The sequence below is a fragment of the Gymnogyps californianus genome, chromosome 3, assembly GCF_018139145.2.
Source record: "Gymnogyps californianus isolate 813 chromosome 3, ASM1813914v2, whole genome shotgun sequence".
Classification (NCBI taxonomy): Eukaryota; Metazoa; Chordata; class Aves; order Accipitriformes; family Cathartidae; genus Gymnogyps; species Gymnogyps californianus.
In genome coordinates, this window is record NC_059473.1 from 34,565,722 (window position 1) to 34,588,622 (window position 22,901).

At 50.1% G+C, this 22,901-nt stretch overlaps 1 protein-coding gene across 1 annotated transcript in view; it reads left to right on the top strand.

Annotated features, from left to right (window-relative positions):
- MDGA1 (MAM domain containing glycosylphosphatidylinositol anchor 1) overlaps positions 1 to 15,262 on the top strand; it is a 146,379-nt gene extending 131,117 nt beyond the window's left edge. Inside the window, exons 15-17 of the mRNA XM_050894416.1 lie at positions 12,606 to 12,736; positions 13,728 to 13,836; positions 15,171 to 15,262. Of these exons, the coding sequence (XP_050750373.1) occupies positions 12,606 to 12,736; positions 13,728 to 13,836; positions 15,171 to 15,262 (332 nt within the window). The remainder of the gene's footprint in view (positions 1 to 12,605; positions 12,737 to 13,727; positions 13,837 to 15,170) is intronic.
- Positions 15,263 to 22,901: the final 7,639 nt, after the last annotated feature.

Below are 22,901 nucleotides of genomic sequence, written 5' to 3' on the forward strand. Positions count from 1 at the left end.
ATGAAAAAATGTATTCAATTTTTTTAATACTCTTTCTTTTTCCACTTATTCAGATGGGTTCTTGGCTTTACTCATTCCTCCATCAATAGATGTGTATTAGACTAATGTTTTGTGCAGACATCCAGCAGCTTCCTGTGGTCTATGGTATGGACCCTTTGAATAGACTGTGGTCTCTTCTGGTAGTATCTGCTGGTTTTTTGGGGAAGTTAGTCAAATACCATGATCATGAGCAAGGATTATAAATACCTGGCAAGATAACCACATATTTGTAAAGTGTCATTCAAGCTCTGTAGGTTCAATACAGTGGCTCTGAAGACCGTTGAAGTCATTGTTTTTCTAAAGACTTCAGTGAACTTTGGATTAGAGCTATAGATTTAAAGATTATTAAGACCAGATGGGACCAATACATCATCTAATCAAACTTCCTGCATAACCAAGGGCAGAGAACTCCCTTCAGTTACTCTTGCTGGAGCCCAGTAAACACTATGTGTCTACACCTTCATTGGATGTTTACTTACAAAGAGCACCAACAGCATGCTTGACATGGCTTGCAGATGTGGGACTGAATCATCCCTAAGCCAAAGAGCTTGGCATGTAAAGCTGAAGAAGACATGGAGAGGAGGGAAAGGTGTTCAGATGTGGATTGGCTATATGTTATTTTTATTCCACAAATAGCGTGTCTTCATGTTGATGCAGGCATTCTACTTAGTACCTTGAATCTGGGTGCACTGATCCCCACCTTTCCTTGCCCCTCACTAAAAGTGCATCACTGAATCAAGTTCCCAGTGCAGGTAGCCACTGAAATGTTGCCTTCTTCAAAAGTCCTCTTCTTCTGTCTTACCAGTCATGATCTGACCACATTTCTGCTGCAGAATTTGTTGTGAAGGTTGTCAGGGGCACGGATTGCTGACACCAATTCATTTGCAGATGCCTTGAATCCTCACAGATTATCTTTGCTCCTGCTTACCTGATTTGAGTCACTGTTACTCGTCTGGTGGGAAGCTGCTATGATCCCCGCTCCCTTCCTCCAGGCTCTCAGCAAAGCATCTTTCCAGACTTGGCTCACAGCAGCAGCAGCAGCCTTGTGCAAAGTTGAGTAGCTGTAAGGATATACTGCAACCTGAATGTCTCCTGAGACATCAGGTGTTGCATCAATTATTCAGACCCTGAATAATTGCTAGATACAAAACTTAACAGGCACTTAAGAGGAAATGGGAGCTTTCAGTGTATATCCAGCTACTTCTTTAGCACTCCCAGGTCACTCTTCTGTTCTCTCCATGGACCATTAACTATTTCACCAGTGCCCTAATTGTACAATTGGAGACTGAAGTTGGTCATTCCAGCTGCACATCTGGAGACCCCCCTGGGTGCTCTGACAGGATAAAGGCTGGGGGGCCAGAGTGCACAACTATCTTGCACTACTTGTGCAACCATCCCAATCTGTTCTTGAACTTCAACAAGACATGACTTTGTAACATGTATTGAAATGCTTCCCAGAAAATGAAAAATGCTCAACAAGTGTCAGTCATGACCATTACTTCCAGGAGTGACTACCTCTCCCAAAGAGAGCTCTGCAGGGATGACAGGCACCCCAGCACTTGAATTGAAGAAGTTTGCAGATCCAGGCTGGGAGTCTCACTGTCTCAGCGAGTCCCCTGGAAGTTTTCTGGTGAAAGTACAGCCGGGCATGAAATGGGAAAGGAGTGTCTTGCTATAATGCATCCTGCCTTAAAGCTGGGAACACAGCCTACTCTAACAGCCTTCCTGCAGCAAACCACTCCCAGGCCTGAAACATTCACCTCTCACCTCTCCTTGGGTCAGGCAGAGGAGGAGGCCAGAGAACAGATTTTGAGTGGTGTCTTCAGTTCAACAGGAAGAATATGTGATCTCAGCTGCTCATTCCTGCTGTCTTGCTGGCTTCAGCATCGCACTAAAACAGCCCATCTGCTCCAAGCCCTGCAGCCGTGCAGCTGCCCTGTGCTTGGCTCCCGGGACTGAGTGACCACAGACTGGGTGATGATGGGGAAATAGGTTGTTAATAGGGACAGAGAAGAGACAGGCAAAGTCTTCCTCAGTGTAAGTACACCTGCTTCTGCAGGGGTTTTGTCAGGAACCCTCCCACACACACCACTTGTATTTCGGGGGCTCTGGGAGGCTCCCTCCTCTCTGGCTGAGGTCTTTGCAAAGCCTGCCCACAGAAGGGAGGCAGGCAGGCTCCCCCCATCTGGCTGTTGTGCTCTTTTAAACCTGGCAGTGTCTATGAAGCAGACTTCTGTTTCAGCTCGTCTGAGAGAGCTGAGCAGAGTGCGTGCTCTCAGTCTGAGCGCTAAGCACATGAATTGCGCAAAGGACCCAGCTGTCTCTGATGGCAAAGATGAAAGGGTCTGTTATCAAAGCTGGGAGAAGAGAGAGCATTTGCCTGGAGGCATCTGGGCATGTCACGAAACAGAGGGTGAACAAGGAGCAAGCAGACCTCACAGCAACTATGGTTCACTCTGCTTCTTGAGTCTGCAAAATTGGTGGGAAAAGTTGCCTACACATGGTCTCCTTCTTGCTGCATTCCTTGTACTCCCATTTTCCCCCAGGCTGGCCTCTCCTCCCTAAGGTAGTACCCAGCACTTCTGGGGACCATCAGGTACAGCAACAGTAAGAGGGAAGGAGCTGCCTGGCTGCCTTCAGACTGCTTGATTCCAGAAAATATCAGAGGGGAAGAAAGATGGGCTGCTGCAGCTCACTCGCGTGAGGCACAGAGCAAGTGTAATGATCCTGTCCATGGGCTGGCCAGAACTGCTGTCTGTGGAGGCTCTTCTAGACAGCTGCTTCACCAGAGTAGGTCGCAAACCCTGCCTTGGACTTGGTCTTTGTAATGCAAAATCATGGTCTGGCATCTACCCTCTGTAGGGCCTTAGGACCATAATGCAGACAGTCCATTCTGGGGTTTGAGATTAATTTAGATGCTCTAATCTACAGTGCTCAACTTCAAGAGAGCGGTGACTGATGCAGGCTGCCAGGTGAGAAGAGAGAGGTTGGTGTGTCTGACAAAGACCAACACTGGCTGTCTTTCTACTCAGGACAAACAGGAGTCTGACCTCACCAAATCACCCTCTGGGCCTCCTTCAGAGCCCTGTCTGGACATACCAAGCCCCTGTGCAGGTGGTTTTGCTGGCAGCTGAAGCTGGGGCCAGCCCCTCTATCCCATCACATGCCCCATAAAGGCGAATTCGCATGCCTTCTGTCCCCCTGCCCCATGTGCCCACCAGAAATGGTGCAGAAATAGTCCCACAATTGCTCATTAAATTAATGTCGAGATGGTGCCGTGTTTGGGAGGATTAGGGCCACAATAAAGGCAGCAGGGCTGGGCTGTTTTGCTGCCCACAGAAGCTGCCCGCCTTGCACTGGGGGAGTCAGGGCTTTGCAGGTGCATCCCCACCAGCATGCCCCATCCTGCTTGCCAGGAGCTGCACAGAGAAATGAAGGCAGCGGCGTCCATTTCAGTGCTGAGCACCCGGGGCTCCCTCTGCCCTGCCTGGGGCTGAGTCAGAGGCAGGGCTGGGCTCGTACACAGCTGTGGCCCTGACAAGTGACCAGCTCTGAACTTACCCCTGAATCACCCTTTCCCCTTGCTCTGCTGAAATCATGTTTCCTTCTGCTACTACAGCCAGCTTTCCCTGACCAGACACTTTGTGCCTTTAGTACATCTTCCCTCCCAACAGAATTTCACTGATGAGGGTTTTTTTTTCTGTTAAACAAACAAAAACAACGATTTGATCCGACTGTCTAGTTTATCTATTCAAGCTCAGCCAGGAATGCAACACTGCTGTCTGGGAAGGGTCTGTTTCTGCCTGCTCTGCATTTAGGTAGATCGTATTGTTGCAGGCTTGCTTGGAGAGCTCCCAAAAAGCAAGGACGAACTCCCTGGCTACATAAGTAGAAGCAGTGGCTATGGGAAGGTCATAACACCTTTCTTAGGGCTGGATGGGTAGAAGAGGAGCTGCACAACTGCATTTAGGCCAGGATATATCTCATCCTGCTCTGTGACTTCAGGCAGGCTACATCCTCTGTGTGTTTTTGTACAGAGGATCCTTGCTAGGAGCAAAAGGGCAAGCCCTAGATAAGGGGTGGTACAGATTGTTCTCAATCTCTAGAGCTGGAGTTCTGCTCAAAACGTTCAGGAGAACTTCTTTCCACAGCTACATCCTCTCCTTCTTAGATGGGGAGGTCTCTAAGGGTGCACATCCTTAGCCTTTACAAGGATCTCTGGATAAAAACAAGCTGTTGAGGCAGGTCTGGAGTATAAAACAACAGGAGACATTTCCAACAAATATATGTTTTTTCTTGTAATGCAAGTTCCTCTCTTTTGGGGCTGGTGGTATTTCTTGAAGAGTGAGAAATCCCATGAGAAAGAATCTCTGTGTAGAGAGGTGTATGGACAGACAGATGTAAAATATCACACATACTGGTTATGGAGGGAGTCACGCAAGGAGCTGGAGCATTATCATGAATTATCATGGCACAGAGAACACAGAGCAAATGGGAGCTTCTCTGCATCCAGACAGTGCCTTCCGACAGCGTACTGTGTATACCAGCATGGAGGGGGCCATAGCAAGGCAGGATGAACCCCAGGAGGGATCTCCATCTCATGATGGAGCATCACCATGCAGGAACGGGGCTTGGCAGCACATTTGGGGCTGCTAGGGGGCAAAGACACCAGCAAGGCAGCTCAAGCACCATCCTGCTCAGTAAGCAAGCAGGGACACACACACTAAGGTCCTTCCCATCATTGACCCTGCGATTACTGGGTGCTTCCCAGTCCGGTTGATGTGGGTCAGTGACCGCCTTTGTGGGAAAGCATTTGTGTCCCCTGAGCTGGGGCTGGGAAGAGCAAGCTCTGGAGAGGCTGTCTGGTCCCCGCGGGCTGAGTGCACGCTCTCCCCGCCGGGCTTGGCAAGGGAGGGGGATGTGTGCTGGAGCGCAGGTGTTTGGAGACTCGTTCAGCTCATGATGCCGTTTGTTTTCCGCTTTTCTGGGCTGTAAACAAGCATGCGTCCAGCTGAGAGGGCAGTAGGCACCATCCTGCCTGCCTGCCTCCCTCTGCCTACAGAGGGCAGGAGGTCTCCAGGAGGTGTGGGGAAACTGAGGACCTGGTCACTATTGGGCTGAGTGTCTGGACTGAAGGCAAACAGGACCATGGCTCAGCAGGTGATAGGCAGAGGGAACCTGCTCCTAGCCTGATCCCGTGGTCAGATCTGCTGTGAATTGCCATGATGACTCCTGCGCTGGCCGTGGGCAGGCGCCATGCGGCACAGCAGTGCGGTGAGCTGGCACATGGGAGCAGAGCTGCTGCCCGCAGCGGCATTCAGGGGCTGTGAAAACACAGCTGGGCTTGGGGCTGAAAGTCAGACACCCCATCTGTCCTGTAGGCAAGGACGTAGTCTGTCCACATTGTGCCCTGCAAAATGTTTAAGTATGGGAAAGGGCTGTGATTAAGCAAGATGGTATAATGAATCGGACGTGAAGTTGGCGAAAAGCCTGAGGACTCCCAATTCTTGTCTTTTAAATGCCAGACTCTGTACCCTCCCTCTACTCTGTTCTGGCTGCATATTGGATGGGCCTTTGTTCTTCTGAGATAGCATAAATCTAACGTTATGGAGCGTGGAGATTTTTTTCTCCCTTTTTTGAATTCCTTAAACCACATCCTGTTGTCCACGCATAGAAAGCCTGTTACTGGTCACAAACAACCTCTGAGGGAATTTTCCATTAAAAGGCGTGGCAGGATTTTGTTCCATACACATAGCAGCAAAGATGGAAGTCTTGTATCATTCATCTTTCTATGCCAACACTTTCTCTAATTAGACTGTGGATCAAATGAGCAAAGGAGCTCAAGCATAGCTCCATTGCAAGTCTGCTCCTACCATATCACCATCTGCTCTCTATGTACACAAACAGGTGGGGATATGCTGGAGAGAAGGAGCTGTAACTGTAGTTTGCCTGCCTTCCTCTGTTAGCACTCACATTCCTCATCACAAGGCAGACATGACCATACCGTTGCATTTACCCCACAGCCTGCATCTCCCAGGTCCCCCTGCGCAGCATGTCCCCGCCATGGGTCCAGCCACGTGTCCACTTTGCCTCTTTACAGTGCAGTGTTGTTGCTTCTCTGCTGGTTCAATTCCCTCCATCCCAAAATTCATATGCATGCCAGACAGGTCAGATAGTGATGGATCATAAATCAATCTGTGCAATTGGTTTTGCCATGTCAGGGGATATTGCTTCAAGCCCATCCTCATTGATGGTGGTTTAGGAGGTCAGGGGTGGAAATGTGTTTGTTTCTTTGATTTTTTAAATCCACAGTAAAATCCAAAGAAAATTCCCTGTAGCCAGATATAAGTAATTTTCACAGGTTTGCTGTAGGGGAAACATTGCCAATCAAAACTTACCATATTGCTGTTTATATCCCCAGAAAGTCCCAGCCACAGCAGGGAACTGGAGGCTTTGATTCCCCTGATCCCTTTCACAATAGCCTCCCCACCGTAATGAAGCAGAGAGTGTCCCATAGCAATTAGCCGACCTGCGGCACAGCACTGAACATGCTCAGTGCCTCTCTAAAGCCAATGGGGATGCCTTGTGAGTAGAGGTGGGATAGTGGTGCTTTCCAAACTGTGACCAAGACTCCATTTGCTCGCTATTGATGAGCTCTCTGAACCCTCCCGCTTTGAAGTTACTGAAGCGGTGGCTGCAGGAAGGGGTTTGTGTAGTGACCCTGTGACTGGAAACAGGGGACCCTGCACACCAAGCTGAGATCAGTTAAAGACATGTAGAGGTAAAGTTATCTGTAATCAGGAGTGGAAAGCAGGCAAGAGGCTTTAGTTGTCTTACTCCGCATATGTTAATGTATGAGGCATCATTAGAGACTGTGAAAGAGTAAATACATCCTATCATGGCACGAAGACAACTTACATGCCTAGAAATGATGACTCAGTACAAGCTGATATTATTTCTCCATCTCTATCTGTGCTATGATTATTTTTCCACCCTCTGCTTTGTAGCTCTCAGAGCAGTGACTTTCCCCCACAGCACTGTAACTGAGAACACCAGCCTGACACTGGCTGCTATTCATTAACATCCATTTAAATAAGAGAGGGAGAGACCTGTGGTTGTTGCAGGGATTATGAACAGTAATAGATTCTTTCTGGGGACCGTCATTTGCTCCTGGGATTTGCCTGCACTAAGCTTTGGGCTTTTAGTTTGTGATCAGTGGTGCTAACACTAAACCACACTTAAGGAAGTGCTCAGAGCCCCTGTTAGAAAGGTAAGAGCTCTTTTCTCCCTGGCCTGGTTTTAGCCCTCATATTGGGTCTGCAAGTGACTCTGCCAGGCTATACAAGGTCTGAGTCCTTTCCACACCATGTATCTGTTTCCATCCACTGGACATCTCTTGCCATGAATCAGTTTCTTCTTGTCTTAATCTGTCTTGCCTGCAGTTGAAATGTTGTGTGAATTTCCACGAGGGCTTTCAGCCCTGGATTCCCAGTTGGGTGCCAAACTTAAACTGGGGCTGCAGCCAGGATTTCTCATGGATGGCTGATCTCCTGAGATCGCCCCGTGCTGGAGCAAGGATCGTGCAGGAGCGCAGCAGGGAGTCGTAGTGAGACCAGGCTGCGCGTGAGCCTGCAGCCAGCCCAGCTCCTGGCTGTGGATCCCGACAGCCTTCCCTACCCATCCCATGGAGCTCTGCTGCACTTGGCCCAGCACCCTGTTTCTCAGTGTGCAGTGTCGTCCTCCCTTTGCTTCCTAGCTGCTCCGGCTGCCTGCCTTCCATCCGAGCCACGTAAACTGAGCTGTGCCTCAGCCTTTCCCCACCCCGTCACCCCACATTAACCCCCCCCAGCTGCCCCGTGGAGAGCTCTTGAGGAAACCTCTACCTTCCCTGCCATCCCGCACGGACTGTGCCCATGGCCCTGCCCTTACAGACCCTGCCTCCCTCCCAGTGCTGCCTGTGCTGGCTCTTCTGGATCTGCACTGCTATTCAATGCGACAGCGAAGTCCCCATCCCGTGGAAACTGAGAGAAGACCTTTTCTTGTCGTGAGAAGGTAACATTTAAAGGCATCCCTTGGGCTACTCTATCTGGCAGCCCAGCTGGTGCTCTTTTGTGTGAGTGCCACTCTTTTGAAATGCCAGCTCTGGTCTTAAAGGCAGCCAACAGAAGGTATGGCTCACTCTCCCTGTAATTGATTCCTCATCGCTCGTCACTGGCCTTTATTCTCCCTTTTGATTGGGAAGAAGGAATAATACAGATTACAAGACAAATGCAAAGATTGCCTTTTATGGGGAGAGGTAACAACAGGATTGCTGGTGTCCTGGGATTTCCCTTGTGTTTGTCTGTCTCTGGTCAGCTGGAGAGATTTAGCAGCAGATAGATGGCCTCTCTGTGTGTGTGTCTCACCAGCAGGTGCCCTTAGGAAATGCCAGACACATCTGATGGGGGAGATGGGGAAGGGGCAACAATGATGGAAATAGGTAACAAAACTGGCCAGCTGGATTTGGACTCTGATACAGGAAACTAGGCATGACTGTAGTATAAAACCAGGCAAAAGGGGTGGCTGCAACAGCTGGCGCTGGAGAAAGTCCCAGATGGGCCTTTCACATCTCCACTGATGGAGGCATGGGGGTTGGAGAGCAGGTTCCACTTTGGTTCTTTTTCAGTTTGTGACCACTGGAAAGGCAGAAGAGCTCAAGCACTTCTGTTCCCTAGTGTCTTCTTGCTCAGGTCTTGTAAAATGTTTGCTATGTTTCTGAGTTCCCCTCTGAGTGAGTGTTATCCTTCTTGATTATCATCATTGTATCATGTCAGCAGATAAAAGCAGGTAAAAGCAGTTTGCTAAGGATCACGTGGCAAGTCAGTTCACAGCTGTGAATGGGCTCCTCACACCCCACGCATGTGTGGACTGTGCATTGGCCACCTCCTGCAAAGTGGGATTTGGATGTATAGTCTGTGCTCTAGGAGGGGCACCTTACAACCATCAGGTGGCTGGTTTGGTCTGAACTTGTGTGACATGCTGAAAGCTACGCAGGGAGTGAAGATAGTTAATAAGGCATGAGATGGGTATTGCTAGATTGCATGGAGGTGGGTGTGGGCAGCTGTGAATTCACCAGAGGTCAGGAGCTACGGATGTCAGTATCTACATAGGCTTCACCTCCCTTTTTATCCTGAGACTTAATCTATGGATTTTCATGACTGTAAGTAGCGTCCTGGAACAATATTTGATTTTAGGGCAGTGGGCTGAACCCAAAGCTTTCCCTTGGAAAACACAAAGCCCTGCAGCACTTGTTCCATCACACAGTTGGCTTTTGGGGCTAGACTGAAAAATGGAGATAAAGAAGCTCTGAGGAATTGGAAAGATGACTTGGAGCTTTCTGTAGTCCAGGACTGCAATGTTTTATGGCTCTGCCTGGAGCTCAGATCTGAAGGTTCATTTCCAAGCACCTCCATCACAGGCTACATGCCCTTAAACTTGACTGGCAGCCTGTGGCAGACTGACACATGGTAGAAGGGAATAAAGTAGAAGACCTGCACAATCTTTAACATCTACAACACTCTGGACCGAGTTCATGTGAGGTAGAGGCTTCATCCCTGTTTGGTTTGAAGTCCTGGAGTTTCTGCCATGCCTCCCAGAAGCACATTCCCAGTGAGAGCATTACTGGGAAAGAGAGGTGTTGTGGTTCTTTCCCAGCCTCAGGGAGGCTCTGTAACTCAGCAGGGATTGCAGGTAGGGCTATGAGATCTGACTCCCCTTCACAATTCTAACTGATTTGTAAGACAGTCATAGACATGCTGTTCGTCTGTTTTGACCTTCAGTTTTCCATGTGTAGACAGGAGTGGTGAAACACTGCATGTTGTGGCAGATAAGGGAGCTTCCTTTCCGATTGCAAACCATTTGAAGAATGCCTGCTCATATTCAGTATTGTTCTATTAGGGAATTCACAGGCCAAAAGGTTGAAACTTTTTTCCTGATGCTGCAAGGACGTGGAGCTGTCAGCCAGGATATGTTCAGGCTTGGTTTGGGCTCAGGCCAGGCATTCACAGCCTGCTTTGGGGGCACTAATTTGCATTACAGATGCTTCTCTGGGTCTTTTTCTATCTCACCTTTGCTTTTTTCCCTAGGGCATCAAAGTTCATTTGCTGCCTGATTTGTCCCAGTGCTGGCTACTCAGCCAGGCTCTTGTGCAGCAGATCCTAGCTGCAAGTCCCCAAATGAGGGTAGAATAGACAACGGTTGTTTTTAATCCTTGCTTGCTAGCAGCTTCATATTAATTCTTCAGTCACTCTCAATCCCTCACCTCACTGGCTCTGGCATCTGTAATTAGCTGCTCTGAACATACTCCTGTTGACATTGATCTATGCGGTTATGTAGTTCCTGCGTGGAACTGCGTGGGCCATCAGTTTGGCCAAGGGCCAAGGGCCTCCGTGAGGACTAGGTATCATTCTTAAAGAGACTTTGCCTCGTAGGAAGCTCCTGAGGGCAGGGAGGACACCAAGAAACCAGCAGCTCAAAGCTGGTTTTGCCAGAGGCTCCCGTAGTGACTTCTCTCGTCCTTGGCACCGTGTTTCCAGGAGGGAGATCCCACTCACTTACCTCTGTCTCCCCAAGGTTTTACAGTGGCAGCTGGTCTCAAGAGAGAGAGAAACAAGTTATTTCACTCCTTATCTTGGGTTATGGTGTGCATCCCAAACTGGGTAATTGGATATGCTCTCCCTGTCCCATCAGGCCTTCATCTAGTTTTCTCAGCTAGCATTAGTGGTAACGCTTCTGAATATTTCCAGGCAATAACATGCCCCTCTTTCCTCAGTTCACTAAATTATACACATATTTCATTCTTTTAACCTTTTCTTGTAAGTCAGCCACTCAGAATCTAAACATTTCATCATCTTTATTATGCATCTCTGAACTCCCTGTTATGTATCTCTCGCTTTCTGACAGCCAGGCACTTGACAGGGGTACTTCCAGGTCCCTGTCCTTCACACAGTGCCCCCAAGGCTGATGTGCCAAGAATGAAGAATTTCAGGGGATCGTGTAGGAGGGAGGTTATATAGGAAAGTCTCTTTCCCTGTCTCCTTCCCTGACCTCTCGCTGCTGCCTCTCAGAAGGGCCTACCCAGGTGGGGATGCAGCATCCCAAGCACAGACAGACTATGGACATATAAGTAAGGGTTATTATTGCCTCTCTGCTCTCAGGTGTAATATGTCTGTGTATGGAGACCAGAAACACCGATGAGCAACAGTGTGACTAGAGTTGTGATTGATTTTTTGGTTCACCAGCTGAATTGGAAAAAAAAAAAGAGAGAAAGTGTTTCAGGTCAACCCTGAGTGAATGTTTAAAAATGTTTTTTCACTGAAACAAAAAAGGAAAAAAAGTCAGCTGAGAGGATTATTAAACAGATGCTGCAGGAAGACAAACTGAGATGGTTTCGTTCGTGGGTGGAGGGTAGGGGGATGTGACACTGTTTTCAAAGTAAGAACTGGAAATGCTTTGAGATTTGTTGGCTTTGGTTTTGTTTTAATGGCAGACAAAACCTTTTGGGAATTGCTTTGTTTGAAAGAACTTGAAGTCAGTGGTGATCCACAGGGTATTCATGTCCATCTGAAAACGTGGGGCTGGGATGGTACAGGCAGTGTGGTACAGGCAGTGCCACCCAGCACTAGCAAAGAACGGCTGCTCGCTCCAAGGCTGCTTCCAGGGCAAGTGGCGACTGAGGACACAGGTCATTTTTCTGCAGCTGATGGCCAGGGCCAGGGCAGGGAGAGGGCTATAAGCTGCGTAGGATACATCAGGTGTTAGTGGTGAATGGGGAGAGGCAAACATGTGTTCTGGGCTCCTCAGTTCAAGTGGGATGTAGAGAAACTGGTGTGGGCCCAACGGAGGGGCATCAGGATGGTCAAGGGCCAGGAGCAGAAGTCCTGGGGAAGAGAGGTTGAGGGAGCTGGACTTGCTTGGTCTGGCAAAGAGGAGGCTGCTATCAGCCCTTGGCCCCCGACTGTTTGAAGGGCAGTTTCAAAGATAATGAAGCCAAAATCTTATCAGTAGTATTAGACAGTATAATAGGGAACAGCGGCCACAACTGGTAGTGCTGGAGGTCCATATTGGACATTAGGAAAAGTTGATTTCCTCAGGGGATTTCAAGACTTGGCCAGGCAAAGCCATGCTGCCCTCATGTAGAGCTGGAGACAGCTTCAAGCAGGAGGCTGGATGAGATGCTTCTAGAGGTCCCTTGCAGCTAGCATTTCTGCCACCCCCTTCTTGTGCCACCCCAGCCATGCTACAGACTGCTGCTTCCTCATCCTGTCCTCTCTGTCCTCATCTGGGTCTGTGTCCTCCCTTGGGCAGACCAGATGGATGAAACATTGCCAGCGGCACTTGCTTATCAACCCAGGAGAAAGCTGGCTCCCTCCAGAGGTTACCACTGGGGCTCTGCAGGCTGTCCTTGGGCCAGCTGGGGCATACAGCTGTGGCTCAAGACTGAGCCCCAGAGCTATGCCAGGGGCCAGCCCAGCAGGCAGGGTTGCCTGCCTGCTCCGGCACGCCAGCGCCCAGTTTCTCTCTTACAGGCTCCTTGAACCTGCTAGTTCGCGTGCGGAACAAGCGAGCCATCGACACCCAGGTCTGGTCACTCAGTGGGAACCGGGGGAACATGTGGCAGCAAGCACACGTGCCCATCAACCCGCCCGGGCCCTTCCAGGTAAGTCAGGTCCACAGCCAAGGAGCCATCTGCCACCTGTCCTGTCCATGTGCCATGGGCTGTAGGAGACTTCCCAGCAGACATCTGCCTCCATGGCACAGGGGCTGGTCGGGCACAGGGAGGGCACTGGGAGCTTTCCACCCCCAGGGTCACTGGGGCAAGGCAAGAGCTTGGTGGATGCACAGAAATCAAATCCACTTCTCTCTGAAGCCATCCAACATTGTTATGTGCAAGCATCAGTTTGGCACTATAAATTTTCTGATTATTGCTGGTCTGGAAACTGCTTGTCAAAGAGCTCCTTCTGGTACCAGGTCTGTGTGACAGGTCTCTTGGTGTTGAGCAGCTGGGGGATGCTGGCCTGTTGGTGTAAAGTGACTCTGAGTGCTAGAGGCTCCTTCTGGCACGTGCTGCAAGAGCCCACCCCCACTGTCCCCTGGTTTAGGACTGTAGGACAGCTTGTGAATATGAACTAGGCACTCTATCTGCTCATCGAGTCGTTTATCCGTACCCAGGAACTGGGCTGCTTTGTTACTGGATGTTTTATTGCTGATGTTTTTGCCCAACATGCTACTTTGCTGTTGTAGGGTTGTTTGTGAGAGCTGGGTCTGTGCAGGGTGGTAAGTTGTGGCACTATGGCAAAATGCCCAGAGTACTTTTGGGTACTTTAAAATAATAAATAAGAATTTAGTTACTCTTCTGAGCGCTGTTCAGTATTGGTTGGTTTGTTAGTGCAGCACACTTAATAAAGCAGAGCTCTACATGCTCATTTATTACTCTACAGACGCTCAGCACACAAAGGTTGGTCCTGTAAGCAGTGGGGTCTGGCTCTCCAGGTCCTATGAGTACTGGAGAAACAGGAAGGAATCATTCACTTGGGGACCTGATAAGATCTGGTCTGTGCCCTGCTCACCTCTGCAGAGCCCCGCAGCGCGGGAAGGGTCCTCCACAATTGCAGCCTCACGCTGGGCTCTGTCCCATGCTCTGCTTGCAGATCATCTTCGAAGGTGTCCGGGGCACGAGCTACGAGGGGGACATTGCCATCGATGACGTCACTCTGAAAAAGGGGGACTGTCCAAGGAAGCCAATTGGACCGAATAAGGGTGAGAGTGTGTGTGCCTCAGAGGAAAACGAGTCAGTGGGAGTGCATGAATGAATGCATGTGCTAGGGATGTGCAGCTAATTTCAGAGCACATTGACGTGTTGGTGGGACTCAACAAGATGATTGACGCCATCAGCAGAAGTCAGCAGAGGTGCTGTCAGACTCTTGAACTTGTTCTTGTTGTGAGTTAGCAAGAGCTCAGAGGAATGACTAGATCCTGTAGGGACTGTGCTGCCGGACACCAGCATGCTGAAGTCTGCACCAGTATGTTGGGTTGGGGGTATCATCCCCAAGCCACTAAAGGTTTCTGCAATATCTGATTTCCTGGAAACCTTAGGTATGGGAACTTTGGAAAGGGAAAGACCTTCTGCAGGCTCTAATGGCCTCTGCAGTGTTAAGTCAGTCCTTCTCCAGGAAAAAAAATCTGCCTTTTGGGGCCTGGAGCCAGGGAGGGCTGGGCTTCTTCCCACTGCCCTCTCAGCAGAGAGGCACAGCCAGGCAGGGTATTGCACATGCAGGATGGGAGCAAGCTACCTGAGCTGTATATCACCTCCCTCCCGATCCTGACAGTGAGTGCTTGAGCTAAATCCCACCAGCCCCTTTCCAGTCCATCCACATCATCCTGGTGCCAGCATTGCAGAAATGGAGACAATCCCGCTCTCACTGAGGTGCACTGTAGGTTGAAGCCATAGCAAGGTGCATAAGCAGTACGTAGGCATTAGTCCTTGGGTGGGAATCCCTGGTGTGCCTCGTGGCTTAGTCCTGCCTGTGCCCTCGATAACATGCCTCAGGTGGGCAGGAGAGCAGATGTTCGGAGTATGCAAACCAGAGCCAGACAGGCACTTGTGAGCAAGGTTCAATGTGTCTTACTTATTTTTGAAGGAAAAAACCCTTGTTGAGGAAGAGTCACTTTCAGCAATTTTCTTAACTCCAAAGGTGAAGGGGGAAACAAAATATCAAAAAAGTCAGAACACCATAAAAATTTCAAAGTTTCAGGTGCAGTTAAAGGTCTGTTTCAGCCTAGGATGGCCAAGCTGTAACCAAAACACAAGCAGAACCTTTTGTTTGACTCAAGTTGAATCTTCTGGGGAAGAAAAGAGGGTTGGATTGCAAAAGTAACTAAGATTCAACCTTTTCTCCCGAGTTGGAAAAGAAATAATTTTGGGAAGCCTTGAGAATGTCCAGGGAAGGCTAGAAAGATCTTCCAATAGATCTGGGAGGTGCTTCGTGGTTCGGGGTGGGAGGAGAGGCTAAGACATTTGTGTGCACTGACTTGTTTGATGAGGTCTGGATCTGTCCCATCACTAATTCTTTTCCTCTCTTCTCGGCTGGCAGCGGTTGCTCTTCCAGGAAGCAGTGTCCCGGCCCTGCACAGCCCTTGTCTTTGTGGCCCATTGACTTTCTTCCTTTACGTGCTGCTCAGATGATGGCAAGCGAGCGCTCCTGTCTTCGGACCGAGACATTCCTGCTCCTTTCCTACTCAGCCACCTCTGCTCCTCTTCCTCCCCTCCTCACTGGCACACCAAAGTGTCCATATGTTACCAAAGACTGACAGGCATGACCACACAAAGGGATCTGGTTCAGAACTGGAGCACTCCTTGAGAAAGTCATAATGTCTAGAACAAAATTTAAAAATAAAGACAAAAGTTTTTTAAAAGCACGTGCACGAGAGAGAGAGAGAGAAAGAGAGGAAGGAAGGAAAGACACAAACACACAGAAAAGAAGGAACGAAAGACAAAAAATAGGAATGAAGAAATGTGAAGAGCAACTGAAGGAGGAAAAAAACACCCCCATGTTTCCTTGGGAATGTCGGACAGGGCTTCCTCAGGGAAGTGGGAACTTGTTTTAAACAAACAAACAAAAATATATTAAAGCACAAATTTCTACCAGAACAGTTACCTTCTTTACTGCAGAGCCCACAGCTTAGTGGATGATATACCGCAGTACTCCCCTTGTCTCCCCATGCTTTCCCGCTGGCTGGGGCTGCCCCGCTCCAGCTGCAGCTCCCTGCAGTAACACCAGCCTCGACCGTGGGGCAGCAGCCGCCCCACGTGCCGGTGGCTGGAGCATCTTGCCTCGCACCGCATGTGCTTCAGTGTCTCCACCCATCCGCATCTTCCAGGCTCTCATGTATTTAATTGCCCCCTGTGTGGTTTGCTTTGGCCTTTCCCCACCGCTCTGTGCTTCTCACCCGCCAGCCTGAAGAAGATGGAGCAGGAATGGACCCATCACATGGACCACGCTGAGTGGTGGAGAAGTCCCGGCTGGATCCGGCTGCAGTGTTGGCCTCTGAGCACCTCTTTCTCTCTCTCAGCACTCTTGCTGGGTGGAGAAACTATGAGAGCAGGTCTGAGCTGCAGACAGAAGGGTGTCTCTGTGGGGCTGAGGGATGGGGCGGGGTGGGATGGGAAGTGGGGGCAGCTGCACATTGGCTTCCCCCTGTGACTGCTGGGATGACAGTCGCCTCAGCCCTAAGCCCAGGATTGCTTCTCTGCCTCTCTTCCGTTGTTACCTATTTATTTTGGTATTGTATTCCATTGCTTAACTTCCCCCACCTCAAGCTTTTTGGATTATGGGAAGAGTCAGGCATTTAAACCTTCTTCAGCCAGACAGTGGGTCCCATGCCCATGACCCAGGCCCTGGGCCAGCAGTTCGGGCAGCTCCGATACTGCCCCCTCGCCTTCTGAGGCCTTTTAGCAGGCACAGTGCGTTAGCTGCAGAGTGGGCGAAGCGTGGCAACAGCATCACTGCTCAGGGGAGAGGTGGCTGAATTTTGTCAGCACGTGCAGTCTCGCAGGCACTCGGCTTCCACTGCCAAGGTAGTGGGCAGAGGAGCTGAAAGGTGGAACAGGCAGGGAAGTGCCCCGAGAAGGATGGAGGCAGGAAGCTTGACCCAAAAGAGGGGCTTGTGCTGAACTGTGGCCCCATTTGCCACTGAGGAACAGGGGAACAGGGAGGGGGAAATTCACCTTTTTCCTGCCGGCGTCATGAACGGGTAAAGCTGGTGTCTCGCTCTGCTGCAGACCTGCAGCAGGTCTGGCCTGACCTCCTCAGGGTGGAGGCACGTGCAGCTCCAGATGAACCCCCAGGAGAAGGTTCTGCCCTGCACCGGCCAAGTGGGAGTTGTGATAGCCTTGTTGCAACTGGAAGCAGCTCTGGGCATGACTTATCTCCCAGCACAGGGCAGAGTTAGCCCCACAGGACTGTGGACTGGGGTTTACTAGCCCACACTCTGGCAGTTCAGTTAAGTGGGACTCTTCCCCCTAAGGGACACCCCATCCAAACTCTGTATCTGAAGCACCACAGATGTATGATGAGCTAGCTCTCTCACTGGAGCCCCCAGTACCCATGGCTCCTTACCCATTTCTGATGAATGTATCAGCTTCTCTGAGACAACTGTGTTTGTCTAAAATAATCTGAATGTATTAGCTGCCTCCTGCATTGCTCAGCTTCCAGCAACAGCTGGTGCCTCATTTCTTCCACTGATGGAGAGAGAAAGCTCTTAATTTAACTCCTAAGAGATCCAGTTTGAAGTCTTGAAACGCATCACTCTCTAGGTCCTGGAAGGGCATTCATCTGTACTAATGCTCCCCGGCCACCATTGGAGAGAGAAAGGATGTCAGCTCTGAGGGACAAGGGGACCTCCTTCACAGGAGGCCTCACAAGACAGTGAGAGGGGATGATACAGGTCTTCCTTGCTCCTGTTGCTTTCCTCCATTTCCAAGAATGAGGACTGTGTCTTTTCTGTCTCCACTCCTCCCTCCAGAGCCCAGACCTCAATCACACTGCATATTTGACCGGGAGAGCTGTGGCTGTTTCCCAGGGCCAGGCAGTGTTGTGGGATGCTGTGAGTACTGACAGCAATTCTGCTTCTTGCTGTGTGTTGCCATTTTCATGGGCAGCCAGTGCCACCATCATCTTTTAGCTGAGTTCTTTCAGTCCTGTGCTCTTCGTTTCCTCCATGCTTGTTGGAGGCCAGAAGACATCACCTCACTCCTGGTAAGAGTCCACTTTCACTCCTAGGAGAGAGACGGTGCTTTCCAGGGGCCCTTGGGTGCTTCATGATAGCTCCTGATCTGTCAGCGGCAAAACACTTGTGTTATGTTGCTGGTTCCAGCGGCCTTCTGCTGGGCAGAAGGTGGAGACGGGAGCGTTTCCCACTGGTAAGAGATAGCCCAGGGCAACCATCTCACCTTCTAGGCTCTGAGACAGAAACCCTTGTGGTTTTGCTTCTTCTGGCTGCTTAGCCAGGGTTGCACAAGCATGTTTTGCTCATGTTTAGTGGGCAGCAGACGTGCTGTGGGGCAGGGGAGGTGCAGCCTGAAGATTCAGGATCACAGATGAAGCATTATCTGTGAGGCAAGTGTCAGCAAAGGGGCACCACATTTTTAGAAAGGGACACCTGCAGGGAGGGTGTCCGTGCCCTGCTGCCAGCTCCTGCGAGGAAGGATGTAAGTGCCTCACCAAGCTGACCCACAGCACACAGGGCAAGAAGCCTGTTGGTGGCAGTGGGTCCAGGGCAGAGCAAGCAGATCACCCCAGCCAGAGATGAAGCCTTCTCCTGCTGTCAGATGTGGGCCCGTCAGCTTCAGTAAAAGTCTCAGGGAGCCCCTTCCCACTCAGACCTCTGCTCCTTTATCTCTGGCTAGAAAGCAGCTGGTGGTGAGTTTGGGGGAAAGTCATTAACCCAAGTGCCTCAGCTTGTCAGAAGTACCGAGGATGAGAGGAAGGTCCTCGTTTCCCTGGCAGATGTGCTGAGTGTAGCAGAGAAAAGAAGCACTTCAGCAGCAAGTATGAGAAGCTGTGCAGTGATGAGGTGGGGGGAGAGGCAGTGTCCCTGGTATTTGTGGTTTACTACCCCATGCTTGAGGGGGCAATTCTCCTTGCAGTGGTAATGCATCCTGGGTGAGATATAAAGCCATGCTCCTTACCCCTTGCAATTAAAGATCCCCTCACACTTTTCACAGTGTTCTGGCTAAATTACAGTCCTTAAACTTAATTACAGACTGTCTTCTTAAATATCTGTTGCAGTCCCAACATTATGTTTCTCTTCCTGATGTTTTATGTTGCTCTGTGCCTATCGAGTAGCTGCTTTATTCCACTCCAGAAGTGGCTGCATTTCAGTGATGGTGGAGATTATTCCTGTACATAGTATGAAAGTCCCTGCAGAAGAAAAGTGCAATATAAATTTAAGAGATTGCTTTTATTTACAAGGAGACCTCTGCTTGGTAGTTGTAGAAATACATTAGGAAGAATGCTATGTGGGTGTTAGCCGATATATGCTCAATTTCTTTTTTTTTTTCAGGGTATAAAACAGAAAATATGTGAGTGTGCAGGCTCCTGGGTATAAGTTGTAGATATTAGAAGTAGTGAATGCTACTGTGTAGTTACAAGTGGGGCTTACAAAGAAACTTTCACTTGAAACCTCTTTTTGTAGTTGTTCATTGTATTCTGAAAAATATACTTTTTTTATTATAATTTTCCACAGTTCAGTGCAAGTCCCAATAACAGGTCATCAACAGGACTTTAATCCATGGCTTTTAACAACATGAACATCAGTTCCTATCGCTTGCTCTGAAAAGCAACTCCTGGCTGGTAATAGTAATAGACTATTTTTCTTCCACATAGATTAGCCACTAGAAAGCGATGGAGCTAATACGTTTCATTTGATGTGGAGTTAAGTAATTTGGAACGCCTGAGTGCAACTCTTCCCAGCCGTATGGGAGTGAAAAAATGTTTCATCTATATGAAAAACTTTGCATAGTGCACAAATGGTTCGGAAACTCCTAAAGTGAAGTGTTGTGATTGGCACGCATGCAGAGCTGCCCCAGCAGAGCTGCGCGGCGTGCTGCCTGAAGAGCAGCTGTAGCAGCAGCGGTACGGAGCCGTTCTTCTGGGAAGTAGCTTTCTTCTGGAAGGAAATAGGATGGCAATCAGGGAAAAAGTAGGGGGGCGGTTCAGATGTTTAGGCTGGTAAATTTCTTGCAAAAATAATTTATGAATGTATGAATGAGTGTAGTAAACATGATACAAATTGTATTTTATTCCCTTTTGCTATTCAAACTACGGAAATTTAATTTCTTTCTATACGAAATCCTGTGGGTGCACTACTCCAGAATGACACAAAACCGCTTTAGTACCAAAGGGAGAGCAGGGTCTGGATTCCTCCTCCTCAGCCCGTCCCTATCACTCTGTGCCAGGAAGAGCATGCTGCTTTTGTGTTGGTGCCCCGTGCTTCTCAGCCTGGGAGGGACAGTCACTGGGAGCAGCAAGCGGCGCTGGTAGGAGAAGCATGCCTCCATCGCACCATCGCTGCCCTGAGCCTTGTCTCCAGCGTGAAGTGGTCCCTGTGGAAGGCGCTGGCAGGACCAAGCCCTGCTCCCCCTCTAGCTCTCAGCAAGGCTGAGGCAGGGAGTTTTACCTGTGGGAATAGCCAGGGGGTCCTTCACGCTGTCCTGAGGGACCCCACCTGCCTCAGGCAGTGACAGACAAAGGAGCCAGGGCATTTACCCTCCTAGATGGGGTAAATGGTGTCACCTCACCCCACTCAAAGAGACAAACTTTTGCCTTAAAGCAGAGAGCTCAGGGAGTTGCTGCTTCAGGGTGTTGCTGTTTCAGTCCGCTTCGTCCGTCGGAGCCATGCAGATATCCATCTTTCCCTGGAAATGCTGCAGCACCCCTTGGCCTCCTGGGTGCCTTTGGACAGCCCAGCAACAGCACGGAGGGACACATCACCATGAGCTCTGTGCTTTAAGCTGGGTGTGGTGGGACACAGTACACGTGCCCACCACATGGCCAGCTCTTGCAACCAGGGAGCAGGACCCTACTTTTTAGTGAGGACAAGAAGTTGCATTGAGTAGCTCCTGTGCAAAAGAGAGGCTGCCTCACACTCTTGGCTTTGGCAAAGACCAGTTTTGGTCCCTTGCTCCTTCTCCATTAAACTGCCCTGACATCTTGTCTCTTCTGGGATGTCCTCCATGTGGGTGCACCCCTGTTCATAGAGGCAACAAGCGTACAGCAGCAGGACCCTGTGCAGGCTGCAGGAGAAGCCAGGTGTTGCCACCATTTGTATTTTCTTTGGTCCCACTGATAACTGTTCATCCCGCTCAGCCTGGGAAGGCATTTAATGCAGACAAAAGGCATTTGCAGAAAAACAAGTGCTGGAGAGCTCTGGAAATTGCATCTTAACAGGGCCCAATTTACACTCTGTGGTAATAACTGGCAGCTGGTGGTTTCCAGCAGGGAGCTGAATAGCTCTGGTACACTCGGCATCCCAAATGATAGCTGTAGTATATATGTGTTTTTCAGTACTCCCCTGGGGAGTAAGACACATGCCAGTTTGGCTCACCGTCTCCCACCACCGAGCCCACCACAGAGGGATTCTGGGGTCTTCTGATGGCTACTTACAGCCTGGTATGGTCACATCAAACCAGAGGCAGTCACTTGTGCCCTGGAGGCCTTAAACATCCCAAGGAGTACTGGAGGACAGCCCAGGGCCACCTTCACCCAACCTGCCTTTCCAGAGAGGGAGGGGATGCAGTTTGCAGGGAGCTGTAGTCTCCAGAACACCTCTTGCCTGTGGAAGAGCAGTGCCATCCCACTCCATTTTGGCTGAGTGAGGTGTGTGCCTGACATCTAGACCCTGGGTTGGGTATAATGTGCATGCTCAGGTGCTTTGCCATCAAGCATCCTTCCTCAAAAGGAGAGAGAGCTCCAGAGACTGAGAGCAGGTTAGCAGGGCTCACCGTGTCCCTGTGCTGTGTGGCTGCAGGGGATGGGGGGCTCGGTCCCACTGATAACTGCCTCTGGCATCACCTAGATCTGGTCTGGCACCTTCTCCATCTTGCTCCCCCCAGCCCTGGCACAGCCTGAGGGGCTGGTGGGGCTGCCTGGGTGGTGGTGGTGGAGCGGGAAGACAGGAGCACTTCAGGGCATGTGTTGGCTCCATCAGGGACCTAGTGTGGGCCACATCCTGGCTTCGTCAGAGGCAAAAGAGGGCTCACAACAGCCCCATGGGTGGCTGAGAGGATGGAACAGAGCTTTTCGTGTTCTTCTTGAAAAGGAGAGGGGAAAGACGAGCTCCACGCTGCATTGCTCTTTGTTTCACTGGTGAGAGGCAGCGGGCTCTGACCTGCAGCTGCTCAGATGCTAGGTGATGGAGACTAAAGGAAAGCCCTTAGACCAGATTTCCCAGGCGGACCCGTACTAGTAAAATGTGCCAATCCAGCTCCAGATCCTCAGCACATCTGTGCGTGAAGAAGCTGAGCAACCCGCTGTGCCAGCATGGGTGATCCCTTGGGGAAGCTGCAAAGGGAGGTAGCACTTGGGTCCCAGCACATGAGCGCTGCCTTTCCCTCTGCTGCCTTTCATGGTGAGGGTTTTCCAGCACGGGGCAGGGAACAAGAGAAGGGTAGAGATGCCATCTTTGCTGGCAGCTGTTGCAAAGGTAGAGCTGGGTGAATAGAGGTTTTTGTGGAGAGCTGTGAAGGTCTGTGGTAAATCCAGGTTGTGCATGCATGTGGTATGGCCTATAAACCATTTGCTCCTGTGGAAGGAGGCAAAATTTTGTGCTTCCATTAACTATTGTCCTAAAGGGGAATTTGGCTATGAATGCTTGGCTGACAGTGGGATTTTTTACCCCCAGGGTGGCCTAAACTCGGCATAATACAGGGGCAGCTGGACAGCCCTCACATAGTGCCGGTACCCCCAGCAGTGCCGGCACTCAAAGCTCATAGCGCTGGATGTGCTTTATGCTGTAACGGCCAGGTCCTTGCCTGAAGCACTGAGCCAAGTGAAGGGTACCTGGCTGCTCTACCACCCTGCATATGCATATGTCCTGTCTACCAGCCAAGTCTGTAGGAAGATAAAAGACCCGCTGCTGCTGCTAGCCAACGGAGGTCTACTTTGGCTGAGGGAGCTGGGCTCTGGTCCTACCATTTAGGCAGCGAAGTGGCTTTCAGTTGTGTAAAACCCAGCTGTTACAATGGAGAGCTGCTCCTAGATGTTCAAAACTTGCATAACTATAGTATACCTCAGATAATCAGCAAAGTCAGGCCCTGGGTAGGA